General features: G+C 37.2%; 1 protein-coding gene across 4 annotated transcripts in view; it reads right to left on the bottom strand.

Moving 5' to 3' along the window:
* pcnx1 (pecanex 1) overlaps positions 1 to 20,664 on the bottom strand; it is a 279,895-nt gene that overhangs the window by 91,183 nt on the left and 168,048 nt on the right. For 3 of the 4 annotated variants that reach the window (XM_043698139.1, XM_043698143.1, XM_043698142.1), the window contains 7 exons: positions 20,211 to 20,425; positions 15,923 to 16,076; positions 15,794 to 15,826; positions 13,818 to 13,989; positions 10,197 to 10,307; positions 7,799 to 7,890; positions 4,215 to 4,324 (listed from right to left, as the gene is read on the bottom strand). In XM_043698139.1, the coding sequence (XP_043554074.1) occupies positions 4,215 to 4,324; positions 7,799 to 7,890; positions 10,197 to 10,307; positions 13,818 to 13,989; positions 15,794 to 15,826; positions 15,923 to 16,076; positions 20,211 to 20,425 (887 nt within the window). The remainder of the gene's footprint in view (positions 1 to 4,214; positions 4,325 to 7,798; positions 7,891 to 10,196; positions 10,308 to 13,817; positions 13,990 to 15,793; positions 15,827 to 15,922; positions 16,077 to 20,210; positions 20,426 to 20,664) is intronic. The other variant, XM_043698140.1, reaches the window with a different exon arrangement.

Below are 20,664 nucleotides of genomic sequence, written 5' to 3'. Positions count from 1 at the left end.
GTGGGAGGAGGTGTAGTCCAGGTAACTGTGGGAGTCAGTGGGTTTGTAGATGACGTCTGTGTTGAGTCGGTCACCGTTGATGGAGATGGAGAGGTGCAGGAAGGGGAGGGAGGTGTCTGAGATGGTCCAGGTGAACTTAAGGTCAGGGTGGAATGTGTTGATGAACTTGATGAACTGTTCAACCTCCTTGTGGGAGTACGAGATGGCGCCGATAGTCATCCATGTAGCGGAGGAAAAGGTGGGGAATGGTGCCAGTGTAATGTGGAAGATGGATTGTCCCACATAACTGACAAACAGGCAGGCATAGCTGGGGCCCATGCGAGTGCCTGTGGCTACCCCTTTTGTCTGGAGGAAGCGGGAGGATTCCAAGGAGGAATTATTCAGGGTGAGGACAGCGCAAATACCCTGTCCACATTAACACCGAAACAGCAAAGTACTGAAACTACCTAAAAACTCCTCGATAAAGATCTGATTTATGCTGCAGTTACACTAAGTTACACCAATGTTTGCCCTACTGCCAGCAGCAATTTATGTTGAACTGAGGAACAAGGAGCTGAAAGCCTGCACACAAGCCTGCTTTGGAGTGACGGGGTATAAGTACAAAAACCATTGAAAAAGTTTATGCAATGTCCAATTTAAACTTGTGTCCTCTTCAAACTCTCTCTCCATCTGATGAGCAGAAAGAATTAATCACTGCTGATTCTATCCTAACTTGCATAAATAAGTGTTTCTTTATGCAGAGTCTCTTAAGTGTTCTATCTCAACAATTCAGTACACTTTATCCATTAGTTTTATTTCCTTCTAAAAGGAAGTGCACAAAAATAGCACATATTGCTCCAAATCTAACACAATTACGATATGGATACATTTGTTAATTATTTCTGTATTCGGCATAGCAAGATACAAAAATCAACTGTGCTATTATCTTTAATGGTGTTTCTCACACCATATCAAAAACAGAAATTGTTGGTTTTGAAGAAAAATCATTGGATTTGAAACATTAACTCTATTTTCTCTCCACAGATGTTGCCAGACTTGCTGAGTTTCACCAGCAATTTCTGTTTCAGCTTCAGGTAACCAGCATTCACAGTTCTTTTTTTAATTTTCTTATACCATATTCCTTAGTCCTCAAGTCTTTGCAATACCTGATCATTTAAAATGTACATAATTTCCCTCTTGTTACTTACACATCTTTCAATTCTCTGCATTGACATGCATCTATCTGCTTAACTTGTTTATCTATTTGTCTGGTTTATTGTGCAACTAGATAGAATTAGTTAATGCTCTCATAATGCAGGGGTCTTAGGTAGCAATCTTTATAATATGATTAGATTTTATATTCAGTTTGAATGAGTGAAGAGTGAGTTCAAGCGTAACATTTTAAGCTTAAATAAAGGCAATTGTGAAAGTATAGAAAGCTAAAGTAACTGGCAAATTAGATTGAGGGATATGTATATAGGGATACAATGGAAGACATTTAAGGGGATATTTTCCAACACAGATTTTACACATTCAGCAGGAATGAAAAATTCCAAGATAGTATTGTACAAAGACAGGTGGTAGGGCAGAAGACTGGACAGCATCTAAAAAAAAGGATAAAGTATAATGTGGGAAAACCTTGATAGCAAAAACTGTAATGCTGATTATCTGAATAGCAATAGCTTGGGAAAGGGTGCAGTGCAACCAGACCTGGGTATCTTGTCCACCAGCTGCTAAAAGTAAACATGCATATGTAGCAGAGCACGAAGCTGGTGATGCTATGTCTATGAGGTTCTTTTGTCCTGGTTTCTTTGAAGAGAGAAACTGAACAAGAGATGCTGAACTAGCTAGTTCAGACCTGTTGAATATATAGCTTGAAAGTCTTTGTTTTTTTTTTAAAAAGAACAGCCTGAATGAGTGTGGCCAGCTCTCGCATATCAGGATTTCTGCATTTTGGTCTTTCAGTAGCATCTGAAGCTGTTGGGGATTCAACAAAATTGGAGGCTTCAGTGGATGTTTCCTGGCAGCTAAGCTCTCTGAATTTTCTCTTGATGTTTTTTCCTCCTGCAATGGACAACTGCATGTGAGAATCTGTGTCTCAATTTTTGCCAAGGAATGTGTTTATGGGATGTTACTATATTGGAACAGTCAAATTGCATTGGGAACATAGCACTCCCCATTTGCCTTTAAAATAAGAAAAAGTTAGGATCTAGGCTATCTTCTTAAAATATTTTGAGAGGGTCTGGTCTGGTCCATAACAGCATATTGAACTTCACAGCAAGAAAATTTGAGTACAGAAAGAGGGACGTCTTGCTATATTTGGAGCGGCCTTGGTGACACTACACCTGTAATACTGTGTGCAGCTTTGGATTGTTCTAGCTATGGAGGGAATGTAATAAAGGTTTACCAGGCTGATTCCTGCCATGGCAGGACTGATGACTGAAGAGAAACTGGATCAGTTAGGACTGTATTCAGGGGAGAAAGTGAGGTCTGCAGATGCTGGAGATCAGAGCTTCCCAATGCAATTTGACTGTTCCAATATAGTAACATCCCATAAACACACTCCTTGGCAAAAATTGAGACACAGATTCTCACATGCTTCTTCATTCCTGAAGAAGGGCTTATGCCCGAAACGTCGATTCTCCTGTTCCCTGGATGCTGCCTGACCTGCTGCGCTTTTCCAGCAACACATTTCCAGCTAGGACTGTATTCACTGGAGTTTCGAAGAATAAGTGGGGAATCTCAAAGGCACATATAAAATTCAAAAGGACTAAACAAGGTAAATGCTGGAAATACAGAAATGTTCCCAATAACCAGAATGTTTCTACTTTAAGCATGAGCAAAGGTTTCGACTCTTCTGCTTGAATGTTAGCCTCCGCCAACAGTCCTGTGCTCACAATCAGTGGCAGTCCAAGCACAGAACATATGTCATGTTTGAGTGTTTTATTGCTGATTTACCTCAAAAAAAACTGGAAGAGTGCAACTACCAGATAACTGATAGTGCGTCATAACACATGCCTAATAAAAAGTGTCACAATGGTGTACATGTATTGTTGAGGCCATGTGCTATTATACATTCATCAAGAATAAAATTCAAGATTGCTTAGTTCCACATATGATAAATAATTAATCAGTTATTCACAGATTTGTCAAATGGTGGAAGCAAACCACAGGAATTTTATCAACACTGCTGACCTGCCAAGCATGTCTTCTTTTTAAATTGGATTTCAACTTTACATCTCACTTAATACTTCTTCACAAAATTTCCACTCAAATATTGCCTTGAAGGCACTTTCTTCTGAAATGAGTCTTTATATTCTTCTCTCATTCCAAGGCTGTATAATTATGTAGCACATTTCAAAAGTAGAAAGAATATCTTCTAATTCAATATCTGGTTTTGATACATCCAGTCACCCAGATTCCTTGCTTGCTCATTCTTGCTCACAACTACATCATGAAAATTTGCATGATTAAAATCTAGAACTAGAACATTAATTAGAAATTATAATCCCACCTTCATCTTGAGAAGTGACACATTTTAGCAGTAGACTTGATGCAAAAAAAAACAATTTATGGCTGCAAGCAGCACACCTTCTGATGAAAAGTAACGGTCCTTAAATTGAGTAGACTGATTCTTCAGCTGATAGGATTACCTTATAAAAATGATTAAGTAGAATAAACCAATACACTGGAGTTCATAAGAATGAGATGAAATGACTGAAACATTCTAAAAGAATTTGATAGATAGATGTTGAGAGGCTAATTGCCTGGTTGCAGAATCTAGAACATGGGGACATAGGATGAGGGTTCAGCTATTTTGGTTTGAAATGAACAGAAATGAAGACCTTCAAAGGATTGTGAATCTTTGTTATTCTTTATTGCAAAGACGATGAATGCTCTGTTAATGAAAATGTCAGAGGCAGAATTTGGTGGAATTTTAAACTTTTAAGGGAACCAACAAAGAGAAGCAGGTAGACAGGTTCAGCTCATGTCAAAACTCAAGTCATAATCGTTAATAGCAGAGCAGACTCAAGGGAACATACAGCTCATTCCTGACCCTTTTCCTACATTATGACCTGATAAATTAACGTTGTTTTTCCCTTTACAGATGCTACCTGATCTGTATAGCATTCCCAGAATTTTCTCTTTATAATACACATCAACCTGATCCTTTGGATTTGTACAGCTATTATAAAAACTTATGACGAGTTGCTTCTTGAAATGGGACAACTTACATCAGTACACAAGGATCGCTGCTTTGTCTGCTCAGATGATAGGAGACAGCAACTAGGAGGCCACAAAAGACAGAGAAAAGAACTGGAATATGTTGTGCATCCCAGGAATCCTGAAAGGCAACAGTAAAAACAACATTATTTAAAACTGTTGAAAACTGGATGATAGTTACCTTTTTTTGTCACTTTCAGTTCCAGCACATTCAGTTAACAATGCTTTGTTTAAAATATAGAATTGGTTTGTAACACCAAGTTAAACAGGCAAGATCCACTAATAAAAAGGTCAAGATAGTTACTTTAAGATAGATCTTAAAGAAAAATATATTCAAAATAAAGCTAACAAAACATCAACAACTGAAACGATCAAATGGATAACATGCATAAAAAAAAGCAAATTAGTGCAATAAAACATCGAACATTATTTCACAGTTAATCATTGAAGAATCTGGTTCTTTGAAAAGTAAACCAAACTAAACAATTTATTTTAAACACAATCATTGAGGTGATGAATAGAAGGAGATCAATGTGTACACTTAAAACAAAAACCTTTCAAAGAAACTTCACTAAAATTAATGACATAGAACTGGAGGCAATCTTGTGGCAAGGAGCAGAGCAGCAAAAAGATAGACAATCTGGATTGATGAGCAGTGTCAAGTATTTCCTCATAGGGGCCCAAGGTGTCCATGCTCTGGACAAATGGGCATAATTTTTTTTAATAAAAGGAGGACATATCCAATTTTGCAGATGATATTAACCTGTGAAAATGATAGCAAAAGTTGCTCATGGTTATTAAAAGATTAAGCCAGTGCATATTATGATTATCAATTCAGTTTAACATAACAAGCATGAAATAGTGCACTTTGGTCATAAAATAACAGCATGGCAATATGCTTGTTGTGGAAATACTGGAAATAGATTAAAAAGGAATTTAAAGGTTCTGATTAAATAATCTATTAAAAACTGGCATGCTGGTGCAAAGACTAATTAAAAGGACTAACTGCACAACAGGTTTCATCACAACAGGAATAGAACAACAAAAAATATTACTGCAAATTACTTATCACTCAGACCTTACTCATGGCACTGTGCTCAGTTGTTTTTGCATTGCACCTCAGGAAGGATATAGTGGCCTTTGAAAAGGCAGTAAACCAGCAATAATTCACCACATTGACATTAGGGATGAAGGAATTTAGCTATAATTAATGACTTTGGTGGTGTTCCCTTCAGGTGGAACAACTGAATGATTCAAGCCTTTTAAATAACAAATGGTTTGTAACAGAGTAGAACAGTAATGACAAATGACAATAATTGGGAAATTCAGGAACAAGGGAATGTAATCTTAGAAACTACATGAAAAATACAGAAAAGCTATTTGACCCATGTGAACAAATGCGTCCAAAGCCACAAGCATTGAAGTGATTCTGAGTTTTCATCTTCACTACTCCTTTTGGAAGCTTATCTATCTTCTCGAAAGGCAGCAATTGTATTTTCATTATGAATTTGGTGGTCATCAAGGTGAAGAACTTTAACACTAGAGAAGAAAATATTTTCAATTTTGGGAAATCAGTGTTAACGAATTAGGTTTAGCAGCCAGAAAATGTTTCCTCTATCTACTATGAAATAAATGCAAAGATGAGGATGTTTCATTCCATCCAACTGATCCTTCAGTTTAAAAAAAAATCAAATTTCTCCCTGCTCCTGTCTGTCAGTCAAGCCTCGATCCATGCCAGTACTTTGCCTCTAACACCGTGGGCTCTCAGCTTATTTCGCAACCCTCTGCTGCACTTGTCAAAGGCCATCTGGATTTCCAAATAGATCATGTTCAATGGCTCTCTTCCTTCTCAGTTGCTCAATAGCTCCTAAGAATTTGAATAGATTTGTCAAGTACGACCATTCTTTCACGAAGTTGTGCTGTCTCTGTCTTATTTTACCATACACTTCCAAGTGCTCTGCAATCTCATCCTTCACAATGGACTCTAAAATCTTACCAATGACCATGATCAGACTAACCAGTCTATAGTTTCCTGTCTTCTGCCTCCTTCCCTTCTTAAACAGGGTGTTACATTAGCCATTTTCCAGTTCTCTAGGACCCTCCTTGACGCCAGTGATTTCTGAAAGATCACCACCAGTGCCTCCATAACCTGTTCAGCTATTTCTTTCAGAACTCTGGAGCGTAGTCCATCAGGTCTGGGTGATTTATCCACTGTCAGACCTTTCAGCTTCCCCGGCACCTGCTCCTATCAGATCTTCAACTAGTCGGCAAGGTCACATTGCATGCATTAAATAGCTCCCTATATATCAGGAAAAGATTGACAGACTGACTATGTTCTCTCTTGAAAAATGAAGACTAAGGGACAAGCTAACAAATCAAATTATGAAAGGTTTTGATAGAATGACTATGGAAGGAATGTTTCCTCTTGTGGGGAAGAGCAGAACTAGAGGCCATCCATATCGGAAATTCGACAGAAACTCCTTCATCAAAAGATAGGTTACAATGTGGAACATGCTCCCTCAATGTGTGTTTGGAGCAAATATAAAAGGAAAATTTTTAAAATGATGAAGGAAGAAATTAATGGTTACGAGATAACAGTCTCCCGAGTGAGCGCATTAATAGCAAACGCAGTCATTCAAGAATATTTTAAAGTTGTCTTCCCTATTGCACACTATCAGTAAAAGCTCCACATTTACTATGCCAGTCCTGCATCTGTTCTGGTTTTATTTCGGTTCATTTTGAAAGTCTCTCACCGACAGGAGAAAGCTTCATTTACAGCTTTCTGCATCCACTGCAGAATGGACAATACCCATGAAAAGATTTAGAAATGAAAAAAAAAGTTAAATGCCACTCAGAAGGAAACTGCTTCTTTGCTTGCCAGCGGGTGCTGGGGCACTTTTATTTGGCATGGGCAAAACTCAGGGTTTATACCCCAGCGAGACTTGTAGCTCCTGAACTGATCGAGTAACAGAGTAACATGGACACATACAAATAGCTGAAAAATGACTCCATGGCATTTAACATTATCTCCCATATGTCTTTTTCAATCCAATAAATGAGTTTAAACAATTTCAACCAATCAATCAGATAAGTTCATAGTACAAAAGTGCTCTTTATTTGACAATGATTGAGAATTTCACTTAAAAAGAACAAGGAATAGCTAGTTTAAGAAAGTTTCATAGGGCTGCTCCTGGAGATAATATTTAACTTGAAGTCATTGAAACCGTACAAAAAAAGATAATAAGTCTATTTTACAGTGTTAGAAAACGGAGTGAGACGGAATAGTCTTTCGGATACTTTAGAGAAGCCAAATGGATTGTGGAGTCATTGAGCAGGAGCAAGGAGACATTTGAAGTTTTTACTGAAGGATTAGTTGGATAGATTGAAACACATTCATCATCTGTACTTATTTTATGGTTGAGGAAACATTGCTAGCTAATTTGTTAACATTGATTTTCCAAAATAGAACATGTTCCCTCCTCCAGTTTTAAAATTCATCACCTTTACGACCACAAAATTCAAACAGAATACAATCGCTGCTGTTAAAGATTACCTTTGTGATACAAAGAGATTGATATTAAATAGAAGGACTTACCCTCAGGGCACCATAGCACAGCCCGTATAACAAAGCTACCGCCAAGATACTACGAATGAAACTGTAAAGTGCTGCAAGGAGGTTTGTGGTAGCTGGAAAATACAAAATTTAAGAGATGGCCAGATAATTTTCTGAAATCAAATATTTCATTAGAAAATTAAGTTACATATTGTGTTTAAAATTCACATACTTTTGGTTACACATGAGTCAATGAAGACATTAAAAAAAACACTACATTCAAAGTTCTGCTTGAGTATTTAGTTTTCATATTTCTCATTGGCAAGAAAGTTATACTTAAGAATTTTTAATATATCCAAGTGTTTTCCAATATTTATCCAAAATTTTTACCATTTCATAAAACAAATGCTTTCATCCTCCTCATTGCAATGAAGTACAAATTTGGTAATATTCTCGCATTGAAGTTAAAATATTATGGGTTTAAGTACCACCAGATTTTAGCACAAATCTACTCTGGCACTTAATTACACCGGTGCAGGAGAGATCAGTGATGTTATCCTTCAGACTTGCAGTTAAACTAAGTCAATCTCTGTCAATTCATAGAATCACGACAGTGTGGAAGCAGGCCATCTGACCCATCAAGCCCACACTGACCTTCCAAAGAGTATCTCACCCACACTCACATCCCCTACCTTATCAGTTGATTATCTACCTTATTACTCACGGTCAAAGTGAATATTTTGACCAGATTCTGTTAGAATTTGAAGATTAAGTTTGCAAGGGATGAGATCAAATTTCCATCGGCATCATGATCGCACAGAGCAACCTGAAAATGCCCATGCAGACTTTGTTCAAGTCATTCCCATTAAATCTAGCAGATGTCCGTGTCCATGCAAAAGATGTAAATAGTTTGAAAACTTAAATAAGTCATCTGTATATTCCAAAAAAATGAGAGAGTATATTGGATGTGACACAGAAGATACTCTCTGAAAGCAATCACATTCTGAGCAGAATAAAGGTACACAGGAAATATGTTAAAGAAATGGTTTGTGGACCACCCTACCAGAACTGCTGGCTGAAGTAGAGACAATTGCAATATTTAAGAATAAGTCGTTGAACAAGGAGATATAGAAAAGCGGAAATAAGATTGTGTGTAAACGATAGACATCAACCTTGAACTGCCCGTTTCTGTTATACTTTAGACTCGAATCTATGTGAGAATTTGTGGGCAATGTGGACTTTTCTGAATTAATTTGTTGGTTGTGAATTGTTTTTCAAAGACCTGGAGGATTAAAAAGTTGAGGCATAAATGTAAATAGATTTTTTTGTTCATATGAAGTGAATACATTTTAAAGCATGCTCTGGATTGTTGCGTGCGTGGTGGCACAATATTAAACTAAGTTGCCATTTGTGAGGGGCATGAAATTGTCACTCTCCGTGAGTTATGTTGAGATATTAACCTTAGGAGGAGATGCAGGCAACAGGTGGAGGCAACAGTAATCCACAACATTGGTACAACTCTTCCAGTCACTGTAACCTTGGAGATAGGATATATTATCTAAAATGCATCAAGGCATCTTGCTGATCTCTGTGGGAATTGCCCAGGGAGTTTGAACTTGCAACAGGAAAGTTCCCTTGCTTCCCAGGACTCCTAACAGTTCTGACATTCACACTTCAACAGTTGCCCAGGAAATGTTAGACATAAAAATCCTAGTCTAACTTCTTAGTAACTACACAACTGACCCCCAAGTCACTTACAATGCCTACCACCCCTCAACTCTGCCACTACACCCCAAACTGAAATAACTGCACCCCCAAATCACTTTACCCACTCTAACCGCTTACTTCATCCATTATTGCCCATTCACTCATTCAACCAAATTTATCCTTTCACCCACTAAAGATCACACTGGACATTCAGTTAAGAACTGCAGCCAGTGCCTCAAAAACGGGATTTCCTTCCTCTTCCCTCAAACTTTTGTACTTTTCTAAAGAAGCAAAAATATGGAAACGGTCAGGAGCATACAAAAGTGGGGACACAGCAGCAATCTACTGGTGACTGTAGCTTCATGGAAGAGCTCAGTGAACATGCAAGAGGATTTGAACTCTCCCTACTCAAATCAAAAAGCAAGTTCATCGAGGACATCACTGCAGTGAACTACAGAACATACTGGCACTTGCACGTGGGGAATGTTTAATGGGTCTTTGAGCATACTGCAGATGAAAACTGAACAGGCAGGAAGGCCTGATAATGCAAAAGATTTTGATATGAACGTAAGGCCATTTGTCAATGTGAGTAGAATTTACGCAATGACAAGGAAAATTAAAACAATATATGGTAATTACACAGTAGCTTATTTTAAAGACACTGAAGCATGGCGATATCAGCATGAGACACATCTGGAGTATTAAAAAGTCCTGCAAACATCAGAATACTCACCATTTCCACCAAATACGTGGATATCAAATTGCTCACAAAGGTACATCACAAATGTATTTACTTGTGGAAGCAATCCAATGAAGAATATGATTGGGAAACACAATGTAAATGCTGTAAAATAAAAAGAAAAAGCAATAAGAGTTGCGGGCATGATTAAAATTAAACTGAAATTAGACAATAAGTTTGAGCCTAATACGTATTCCGTATACCAGTAATGAAGTCAAAAAGCAAAGAGGATTACAATAGTTCTTATACTAGAAGTTAACCAAAATGACCAAACTTTATATGGATCAGTTAGAGGTGCCCAGACATTGTTACCTTTAAATGCTGTTCCAAAGGTTATCAGTGCTGATCCACCAAACACTACACAAATTAAGCTATACAGTTAACGAAAGTACCCTAAACACTTTACTAGTATCATGACTGGCACTGAATATTTTATAAAAATATCATCAAAACAGTAGAATTATTGAAACATATTAGTATGACATAAAATAGTCTGTTCTAACTTCTCAAGTTTTATCATGGTATTTGTTTCTCCACATGTGCCACCTAAACTCATTCGCGCTTTTGTTTCTCTGTTGCCTTCAATATTCTTTTTAAACAGCCACCATTCCCTTATTAAAACTAAATTAGATAAAGATTCAGTAAGTGCTTGTGAGCAAGATCCTTCATTCTAATTAGATACTATGCAAAGATATGTTTTCTAATTTTCACTTGCTTCCCTTTGCCATCTTATATTTGCAGCCTCTTCTTGTCTTCTCATTTAAGTTCAACCCAACTGCTACAGCACACATTATCTCGACCCTACATAATCTTGAAGATGTCCATCAAGTCACCTTTGACGTTCTCAGCAACAATTTAAAACAAAGGCTACAACTTTCAAGACTCTCCTTATCATAGTAATTCCTCAGCCCGGGAATCATCCAATGGATTTAATTCTACAAATCTTTCACCATCACTATCTTTCCTATATTGCAGTGCCCAAAATAATGCATCGACTTCGACTATACTTTAACATCTCAAATTAGTCTGATATCATCCTTTTGATTTTGATATACAAAACAAAGGATTGATCAAGGTCTGCGTAAAGATTTGTAGCATGGATGCTGGTTGCCATAGTTGTGGGTACGTTCACTTAGCCGGGATGTTGATTAGCAGAGATTTTGTCCCCTTTCTAACTGACATCCTCAGTGCTTTGGAGCATCCTGTGAAGCGCTGCTGTACTGTCTCTTTTGGAATTTAATTGGTTTCGTTTTGGTTACAAAATCAATTAAGTTAAATAAGACACAGTATAGCAGCGCTTCACAGGAGGCCCCAAAGACAGAGGATGTCAGTTAGAAAGGGGACGAAATGTCTACAAATCAACTTCCCAGCTCGGCAAACATGCTCACAACTACAGCATATTTGCTTCATGTTATTTTCTATTTTTGCCTCTTAAAAATTCACGCACCTGCACAAGATTCCTCTGTTTCTTTATTCCAGTTAAAAGCTGTTCCTTCAAATTGGATTTCCACTTTATTTCACATCTTTAAACGTTGAATTGCATCTGCTACCTATATTCCCACCCTGACAGTATATGTCCCCTTGAAGTAATGACCACCTTTGAAGGTAATTCATCATACTAAACCTTTCCTACGCTCTTCTCCCTCCATCAAATGGGCTTCACCAGCAAATTTCAATTGAATTCCTCAAATTCCAAAAACTTTTTTTTTTGTCAAGAAGAATATGGCAGAGGAAACAGAATGAACATGGATGAAGGAAGGAACTATTATAATAAGTCAGGTGCTTCTTACTGATAATAATCATTACAACCAAAACATTCACATGATCTTAGTGACTGAAAGCAGAGCCTATTAAATAGCTGTGTGTTGTTCCGTCTCTCAACATGTCTTAGGAGAAAGCAAATAATTATCTCAACTCTAAAACCTGGCTCAGACAGATGAAATGATGGTGCAAGGTCAGCATGTTGGAGTGTTTTTTTAATCCAGGCTTCTTTCAACTGGAATTTACAGAGAATATATTTAGCAAGTTAAATTTCCTAGGTTTATACACATACGTAAATCCTGAACAATCTCCATCAAAAAAATGTTATAACACCGGATTTACTCACTACTGCTTTTGTTTAAAGTACTTACATCTGCTATTCTTGCAATGGTGCCTAAGAATCGCAGCTACAAAGCAGCAACCTCAGTCTACATTGTTCCTGTAAACCAGCAGTTTTCTCATTAGAATATACGGGGAATTAATCTGTATCTGAGTAAATGATCCTTTTCAAGAATAACATCTAGTAACTGATGAGTTCTATACTGGTAGAAAAGTCAAAGAAATTAATATAACCAGGTTGGTAATTCAGATCAGTTTCTACAATTACAGAGAAAGTCTGGAACTAATCCATTACATTGCTATAGATCTGCCTACCTAATTAATAAATGCTTAGTTTGCACTTAAACAATACTACAAACTTTACTTGCTTAACTATATATGCTATCATTCTGCCAATATCACACTGCTTTGAACACTTGGTGTGGGGGCAGTGTACTTGTTAAGAGAAAGCAAACAGAATACGGGCTACATTTGGGTGTAAATGTGAGAATTAATGTCTATATTTACTTTACTGAAATCAGCAACCTTTACCTGACAACACAACAATGGCACCATTTTAATGAGATAATGATTGTGGCCGTTTTGAACATGCTTATTTAATAGTGTCCAATTGTAGCTGGCAGAGAGGAACTTAATTTTTCGAATTATCTTCCCTTCGCTAATACATACACACCTGGTAAATCAAGTGATGACAAAGAGGCTTATTTGGGCTTGGTGTCACTCATTTGAGTTTGTTTAGTGAGCAGAATGAAAAAAAAGCAAAGATTAATTCATCAAATGAAAATGATTTTGTCCAAGGTTTCCCATAAGGTTGTCACATATTGTCTAATACAATGCACTGTGTAAATAAAAACTCTAAAATAAACAAAACCGTTCCACTTTTACATTTGAACAAAAGCTGTCCTTCAAAGTCAGGGCTATGGTAATTAAAAATGCAACTTTTACTGTCCAGCTAGCAATGACGTAACTTATTGTACACCCATCGCAAAACAACAGTCGGTTCAAAATTTGCCATACAGCCAGAATGTTGCACACTAAACATTATTATATTCTTTTCCAGCAAAAAGTAATAAAGGCCTACATAGTAATGTGAAGTACTCAAAACACACCAATTAAGAGAGCAAACATATTACCTTAATATTCCAAGTTAACTATTTCTGCTTAAAATGGTCTCTTTGGTTTTAACGTTGAAAGCTCTTCACGTGAATTTCCTCATCGCAAGAAGGCGATAGAACATGTATTACGTGTCAGAGAGGAAATTTTGTAAAAGAGGTGTGCTTATACTAAATCACCATATTGAAGGCTGGTGAGCAACATGGCAATCAGACTACTTTGAAAAGTAATAGCAAACTCCACCTCATTGTTTCCCCAGTTGGAAAGCACATTCAGGTGACCCTTTAACTGAGTCTTAGCTGGTTTGCCTTGATTTTATAAACCTTTTAAAATACCTCTGAAGAATGGTTCAGTTATTTTTAATTTTCAATTCAAATAATCTTTTGATCCAATGTTCCTTACCCATGACAAGATCTCTGGCAGAAGTCAAAAGTGAAGGGCTAGTAAAAGCCACTCCGTACATCTTAAATCTTGCTGTTGATGTATGTTTACTCCCGTAATTCAACAGCCAGATCAGGCTACAGCACACGCAGAAATAGACCGGCCTACTGTAGGCTATAATGCGATTATGCCCCTAGGGAAAATAAAAATTCAAAATATAATTTCACTTCATGCACACACAAAACCACAATACAGATTGGAGACTGATCTCCAGCTGCAAAAATCAAAATCAATAAGGTCCTTGCATTAGTACCTAGCTGAATTATATTGTCAAACTCTAGATTGCTTGAATGTTTACACTGTACAAGTAGAAGCCCAACTCCAGCCACAAAGTATTTAATCTTACGAATGTATGGGTCACCCAAGTATGAAGCAATGCAATTACTAAGGCATAGCTCTATACAGTGCCAAACTAAACAATATGAGAATGGTTTCTGAATGCCACTTTTCAAGGTCAGATTGGGAGCTGACTTCTGAGCTAAATTGCAACTTTTATGTTCATATGCAGCAAGAAATGTGACACCTTGACATCAAAGTGACAACATGACTTCATCCTAAGACTGTCTGAAACTGTAGTTAACCCAAACATAAACCTCCAACAATTATGAGAAATTCTGCATTTTGGTGAGAGGAACATAAAGTATTTGAGGAAGCAGACAGAGAGTTAATTAAATGACATTGGCACGTCAGAGACCTGGGTTCAATTCCTACCTCAGGTGACTGACTGTGTGGAGTTTGCACATTCTCCCAGTGTCTGCGTGGGTTTCCTCCGGGTGCTCCGGTTTCCTCCCATAGTACAAAAATGTGCAGATTAGGTGAATTGGCCGTGCTAAATTGCCCGTAGTGTTAGGCGAAGGGGTAAACGTAGGGGAATGGGTCTGGGTGGGTTGCGCTTCGGCAGGTCGGTGTGGACTTGTTGGGCCGAAGGGCCTGTTCCCACACTAAGTAATCTAATCTAATCTAAACTGATCTCAGTGCACAAAAATAATCTCATGGAAATTAAATTACATGACCAAGCAAATGTTACTACGTTACTAAAGGGACTGGCAAATAGGATGTCACATGCCTTATTCTGGGTTCATAAATTTAAAACAAGCTTGAAATTTAACTATATCAATAAGCTAAGTGTTATTATAAGCTATCAATTGCCATTTAATGAACATCGTTGTTGCGTGGATACCCCCTTTCCGAGCGAGAGTATGAACACTGCACCAAATTAAGAGGATCTCCAAGCATATAATGACCTTGATGTCATACAGGATAAGCATCCAATCACGTATTTTTACATACAGCAATCCAGACAGTTAAATACACCTGTTTTAATGAACATTTTGGAGGGACAAAACAAATGGTTGGGAAATATACATGAGATTGGGGTAGAAACTAAAGTATTTCAAACCATTTCTCCCAACATTTATATATAAATGTGACTTCATCCTGATGGAGAAATTTCGCACACCATGATTTAAAATGAGATTCTTCAGCAGTAATTATGAAACTAGTATATTGTTAAAAACCCAATTAATTCAACAAGGTGCAATATTAACAAGAACTTTGCATTGGAACGAACAGTATAAAAGGGGCATGTTTGTTAGGGTACTGATTTCAACTTGACTGTGTTCCGAGTGGACTTCACCTGTACGTCTTGTAAGGTATGACAATAATAACTGTCAGCAGCTTCTGGTTCCATGTTTAATTGCAGATTGTAGGCTTCAAAAGCTGAATCATGCTGTCAGTTCAGGGAAGTAATGGCAGCAAACACTGAATGTTTCGCCATTGCTATGACCGCAAAAATCCAGGTCAATATATTACAAAGATACCTATCATGACACTTTCCCACTAAACGATGGTTAGTGAAATGAAAAGCTTTTTTCTTGCTAATTGTTTAAGTGCAATAAAATATATGGTTTTTCAAACAAAAAATAGTTGGAACTTACGTGTCTTGGAGAGGAGGAATCAGGCTGCACACTCTATTAAAATAAGATGTAGCAATTGTAATTCATTCATTAATTGATTAATATTTTGTCATATAATGTGTAACAATATTGACAACAAAAAGCCCATACCTTCAGAAGAGAATACTGGCAGCTGGCAATAACAAGACAAAACTGAAAGACCCAAATGTCTTTAAAGAACCCATCTATCAACAAAACAGATCCAAGGAAGGCAACAAGAATTGCCAAAACAATGGCCAAAACATTCTCCATAATTTCTCGATTCCTAGGAGTAAATCAAAAATACAATATAGTTCCAGTATAAGAGAATAGGCAATTCAAAATTAGGCACACAAAATATAATGAATTCACTTAATTTCTCAATTTTGCACAAACCTGTTTGTAACTTTAGCAGAAAGGGACAATACTCAACCAAGTGCCATTTCACCTTAAGATTTATTTTTGTTCTCCTGGTTTACAGGCATTTGAATTTGCTAAGTACAATCTTCATTCTGCCATTTTTACCTTTGGATCAGGACCTGCTCCAGATTTCAAACCAATTCCAAGCATAAGTTTGCAATGAGTATTATGAACCTTATTGCCATATTAAAAAGATGATCTCAGGTGTAAATGTTTATTGATCCTGCTGTTTTGATGCAAAATCTGAGCAAAATTCACTGAACTCAATGTGTAGCCAGGTACAACTGTTTTGACACAGTGACAGGTTTCAATAACATGTGAATGTGATTTATATAAAATATTCTGGAATATTAATGATAGCTATCCAATATCATCTTTCTAAATGTGCGTTTGGAGGAAAGCAAGTATTTTCCCCTCAAGTAACATTGTCAAAACCTCTGAAGAATAGACCAGCTCATACTTGCAGCTGAGACACAACTGGGCATCTCTAAGAAGCTGAGGAGTGACACAAACAGTTTCAAACTGAACAAGAGGAATTCACTTAAAAAAAATTACTTTGCTATCTCTTTGGTGGCATCAACTCATGGAATGTGAATCTCAGTCAATAGTACACAGTATTAATTGTCTAATCGAAACCATTTCAATATCACATTTTAAAAAAAAAGTCTATCTGGATCGGTTTTTGGAACCACTCCTCTGCAGAATCAATTCACCTGGAAGACACAGGTGTTAGAGGTCAAGTCTGACATTAGGGATGTAGCAGGTCAAGAGCAAAGCAGACATTTTTTTCCACCCTCATCAGCAGCAAAAACTTTGGAGGTCATATAACATGGAAACAAACCCTTCAGCCCAACAGTCCACACCAACCATGTTCTCAAACTAAACTAGCCCCACTTACCTGCACTTGGCCCATATCCCTCCAAACCTTTCCAATTCATGTATTTATCCAAATGTCTTATAAACATAACTGCACCTGCATCCACCACTGAAAAGGGGCCCTTCACATCCTTTTTAAATATTTCCACTCTCACCTTAAAAATATACCCTCTAGTTTTAAACTCACCCAACCTAGGGAAAGACCCCTGTCATTCACCTTATTTATGCCCTTCATGATTTTACAAACCTCAGTAAGGTCACCCCTCAACCTCCTATGCTCTAGTGAAAAAGTCCTAGCCTTTCTTGTCTGTTTTTAGATCTCAAAACTTCCATTCCCATAAAATCCTGGTAAACCTTTGCTGAAGCCTCTCCAGTTTAATAATATCCTTCCCATAACAGGGCAACCAGAACTGCACACAGTACTCCAGAAGAGGCCTCACCAATGTCCTACACAATATCAATGTGACATCCCAACTCCTATATTCAAAGTTCAGAGCAATGAAGGCAAGCGTGCTAAACACCTTTTTAACCACCCTGTCAACCTTTGATGCAAATTTCAAAAAGTTCTGTACCTGAACCCCTAAATGTCTCTATTCCACAACACTAATCGGGGCCCTACCGTTAGGTGTTGCCTTGTTTGTATTATCAAAATGCAATTCTTCATATTTATCCAATTTAAACTCCATCTGCCACATCTCAGACCATTAACCCAATTGATCAAAATCTCTTTGCAATCTTAGATTATCTTCTTCACTATCCATTATACCACTAATTTTGGTGGCATCTGCAAACATACTGACCATGCCTCCTATATTCTTATCCAATCATTTATATAAAATGACCAACAAAAGTGGATCCAGTAACGATGTCTGCGGACACTGCTAGCTACTGGCCTCCACTTAAAAAACAACCATCCACCACCACCCTCTGTCTCCTAACATAAAGCCAATTGGCAAACTCACACTGAATCCCATAGGATCTAACTTTTCTAATTAATCTACCATGCAAAACCTTGTCAAAGGCTCTACTAAACTCCAAGTAAACAACATCTACCAGTCTGCACTCAAATGTTTTCATTACTTCATTTAAAAACTCAATCAAGTTCATGAGACATCAATTCAATTCCTTCACACAAAACCATGCTGACTAATCCTTCACCAATACTTGCCTTTCCAAATCGAACTGTGTTTCACATTTGTGAATAGAAACATAGAAAACAAGAGCATAAGCAGGCCATTTGGCCCTTTGAGCCTGCTCTGCCATTCATGACCATGACTGACATCTTCATCAAATTCCATAAGAACGTCACTTTATATCCATTCCATCATAAAATGCTCAAGAACTAAAGAATTACTTTAAAAACGGCTCTATGACAACTTACTTTATAATTCAGATTTCAGTTCAAGCTTTACAAATATATTGCAAAATACATTCCACTAAGTGCACAAACTATGCATGTATTAAGTATAAAATGTACAAAATTATTTAGCTCAATTTACATAAAATGTAATTATAATGACAGTGATAAATCATTGCATATTTTTATCACAGCAATATTAGCCAAAGGGATTATTTTCTACATTTCCTTGAGGCTTTGTCCAACATATAGAAAGCCTAAATGTCAAGCATGAAACAGTTCCAGTTTGTGATGCAATAAACTACCTTACATTATTCATACAATTTTGCAGATTCAATCATTCTGACTGTTTGCACAACAAATTCTGCTGTTCGATTAAAGCATGTTAAAAAAAAACAAAATCATGATTATCAGAATCAACTAATTAATGGACAGATACTAATCCTTGCCATTGCAAACAGTGAGCATACTGTCTCATCAAACGTTATGCATTAATCATCAAGGCTACAACCAGCAGTTCAAATAGTGTATGGCAGCGTGCCCTTTAAAATGGGTCCAGTTTTATGATGTTGCCTTTATACAGTAAACAGATATTGCAAAGAGAAACAAAGTTTTAACTCACATCAGAACATGAGGCTCAAAGCAGTTTGAGTTTAATTCCATTCCATCACAAACCTGACATTTTATAGCAATAATGTTTAATTTATTAGTTTGAAATTCCTCCATATACCACATATTTTAAGTAGGATTAAGGCCAAATCTTTTGAGACCAACAGTCTACCATGAGAAAATTTATGAACATAACAACCAGATTTCACTGAATATGCATTTTCCATAATGTCCTGGCGTCTTTGGTTCTCTCATTTTAGAATTCATGAGGGCTCAACAAAATCTTGGTTTGAACCTACAGATTGCATTTTGGAATAGGAGATGAAGTAATTAGGTGCTATGCACACCAGACAGTTCTACCACTTTTTGAAGTGTTTGCTAATATGAGGTGGAATGCACAATTTTTTAAAAAATTCATTCATACGATTGCTGGCGAGATGTGCATTTATTTGTCCATCCCAGAGGGGAGTGAAGTGTCAACGACAGCGTTGCGAGTCTGCAGTCACATATAGGCCAGACCACGTAAGGATTACACTTTCCTTTCCTAAAGGACATTTAGTGGAGCAGATGGGTTTTTCCTTACAGTTGACAATGGATTCATGGTCATCATTAGACTCTTAATTCCAGATTTCTATTGAATTCAAATTCTACCAACTGCAATGGCAGAATTTGAACCCAGGTTTCCAGAACATTACCTGATCTCTGGATTAGCAGTCTAGCAATGATACCACTAGGCCATCACCTCCCTTTGATCTTAATGATGCTGGTCTCAGGACACTAAAAAATTATTGAGAGCCCCCATTCTTCATCACTCCGTAATCGCACATGATAAAAACCACGCACCCATATGTGCAGATACAGGATGAGAACAATATTTGAGAATTATGATGCTTTCCATGATTGAATAAATGAATTAATGCTGTCATCCTAAGTTTGCAAATAAAGAATAGTCAATTGAGACACTGGCAACTAGAGGTTTGCTGCAACCACAGAACTGAACACCAAGGAAGAGAACGTAAATTCAGAAAAGTGGAACAGAGAGAATAAAAGAGTCAAGACTTTACTTCAAATCAAAATTTTTTAAACTTAGCTACCATAATACGTGAAGCACCATGTGAATCCATGTCTCAGTCAGCTCAAACAGTTCTCAGCTCTTACCTATCAAACAATGCTAATAGCGTTAGGCGGTCAAAGTTCACTCCAATCCATATTTTGGGAAGGATCCAGAACCTGTAGTAATGTTTGATTTTCTGGGCCTCCTCTTGTGTCTGGATGTGATCTTGTAGATCTGGGCTGAGATCAGTGTCCTGTTGTTCCAGGAGATCAGGATCAATTGTCAACAACCTGTTCAGTCGAATCTGTGGAAGAGACAACTGTAACTGGGTTAGGTCAAAGCTGCGCTTAAAATGTGTGCACACAAAATTGCATTAGGTCCTGGTTTTGAACAAAATCTATGTACCGATTTAATTGTTAGCATTATTCTTTTGAGTCAAACAAGTTGGCACAATCCAGCATGTAAATTTATAAGTTTAAAACAAATGAGCATCTTTCCAAAACAAACTGGGTGCCCATCAGCAGGAAGATTTAAAAGAACAGAATTTAATTGAAAACT

The sequence above is a fragment of the Chiloscyllium plagiosum genome, chromosome 10 (genome assembly GCF_004010195.1).
Source record: "Chiloscyllium plagiosum isolate BGI_BamShark_2017 chromosome 10, ASM401019v2, whole genome shotgun sequence".
Lineage (NCBI taxonomy): Eukaryota > Metazoa > Chordata > Chondrichthyes > Orectolobiformes > Hemiscylliidae > Chiloscyllium > Chiloscyllium plagiosum.
The sequence above is the reverse complement of the archived record's forward strand: the minus strand, read 5'-3'. Positions and strand labels throughout refer to the sequence as shown.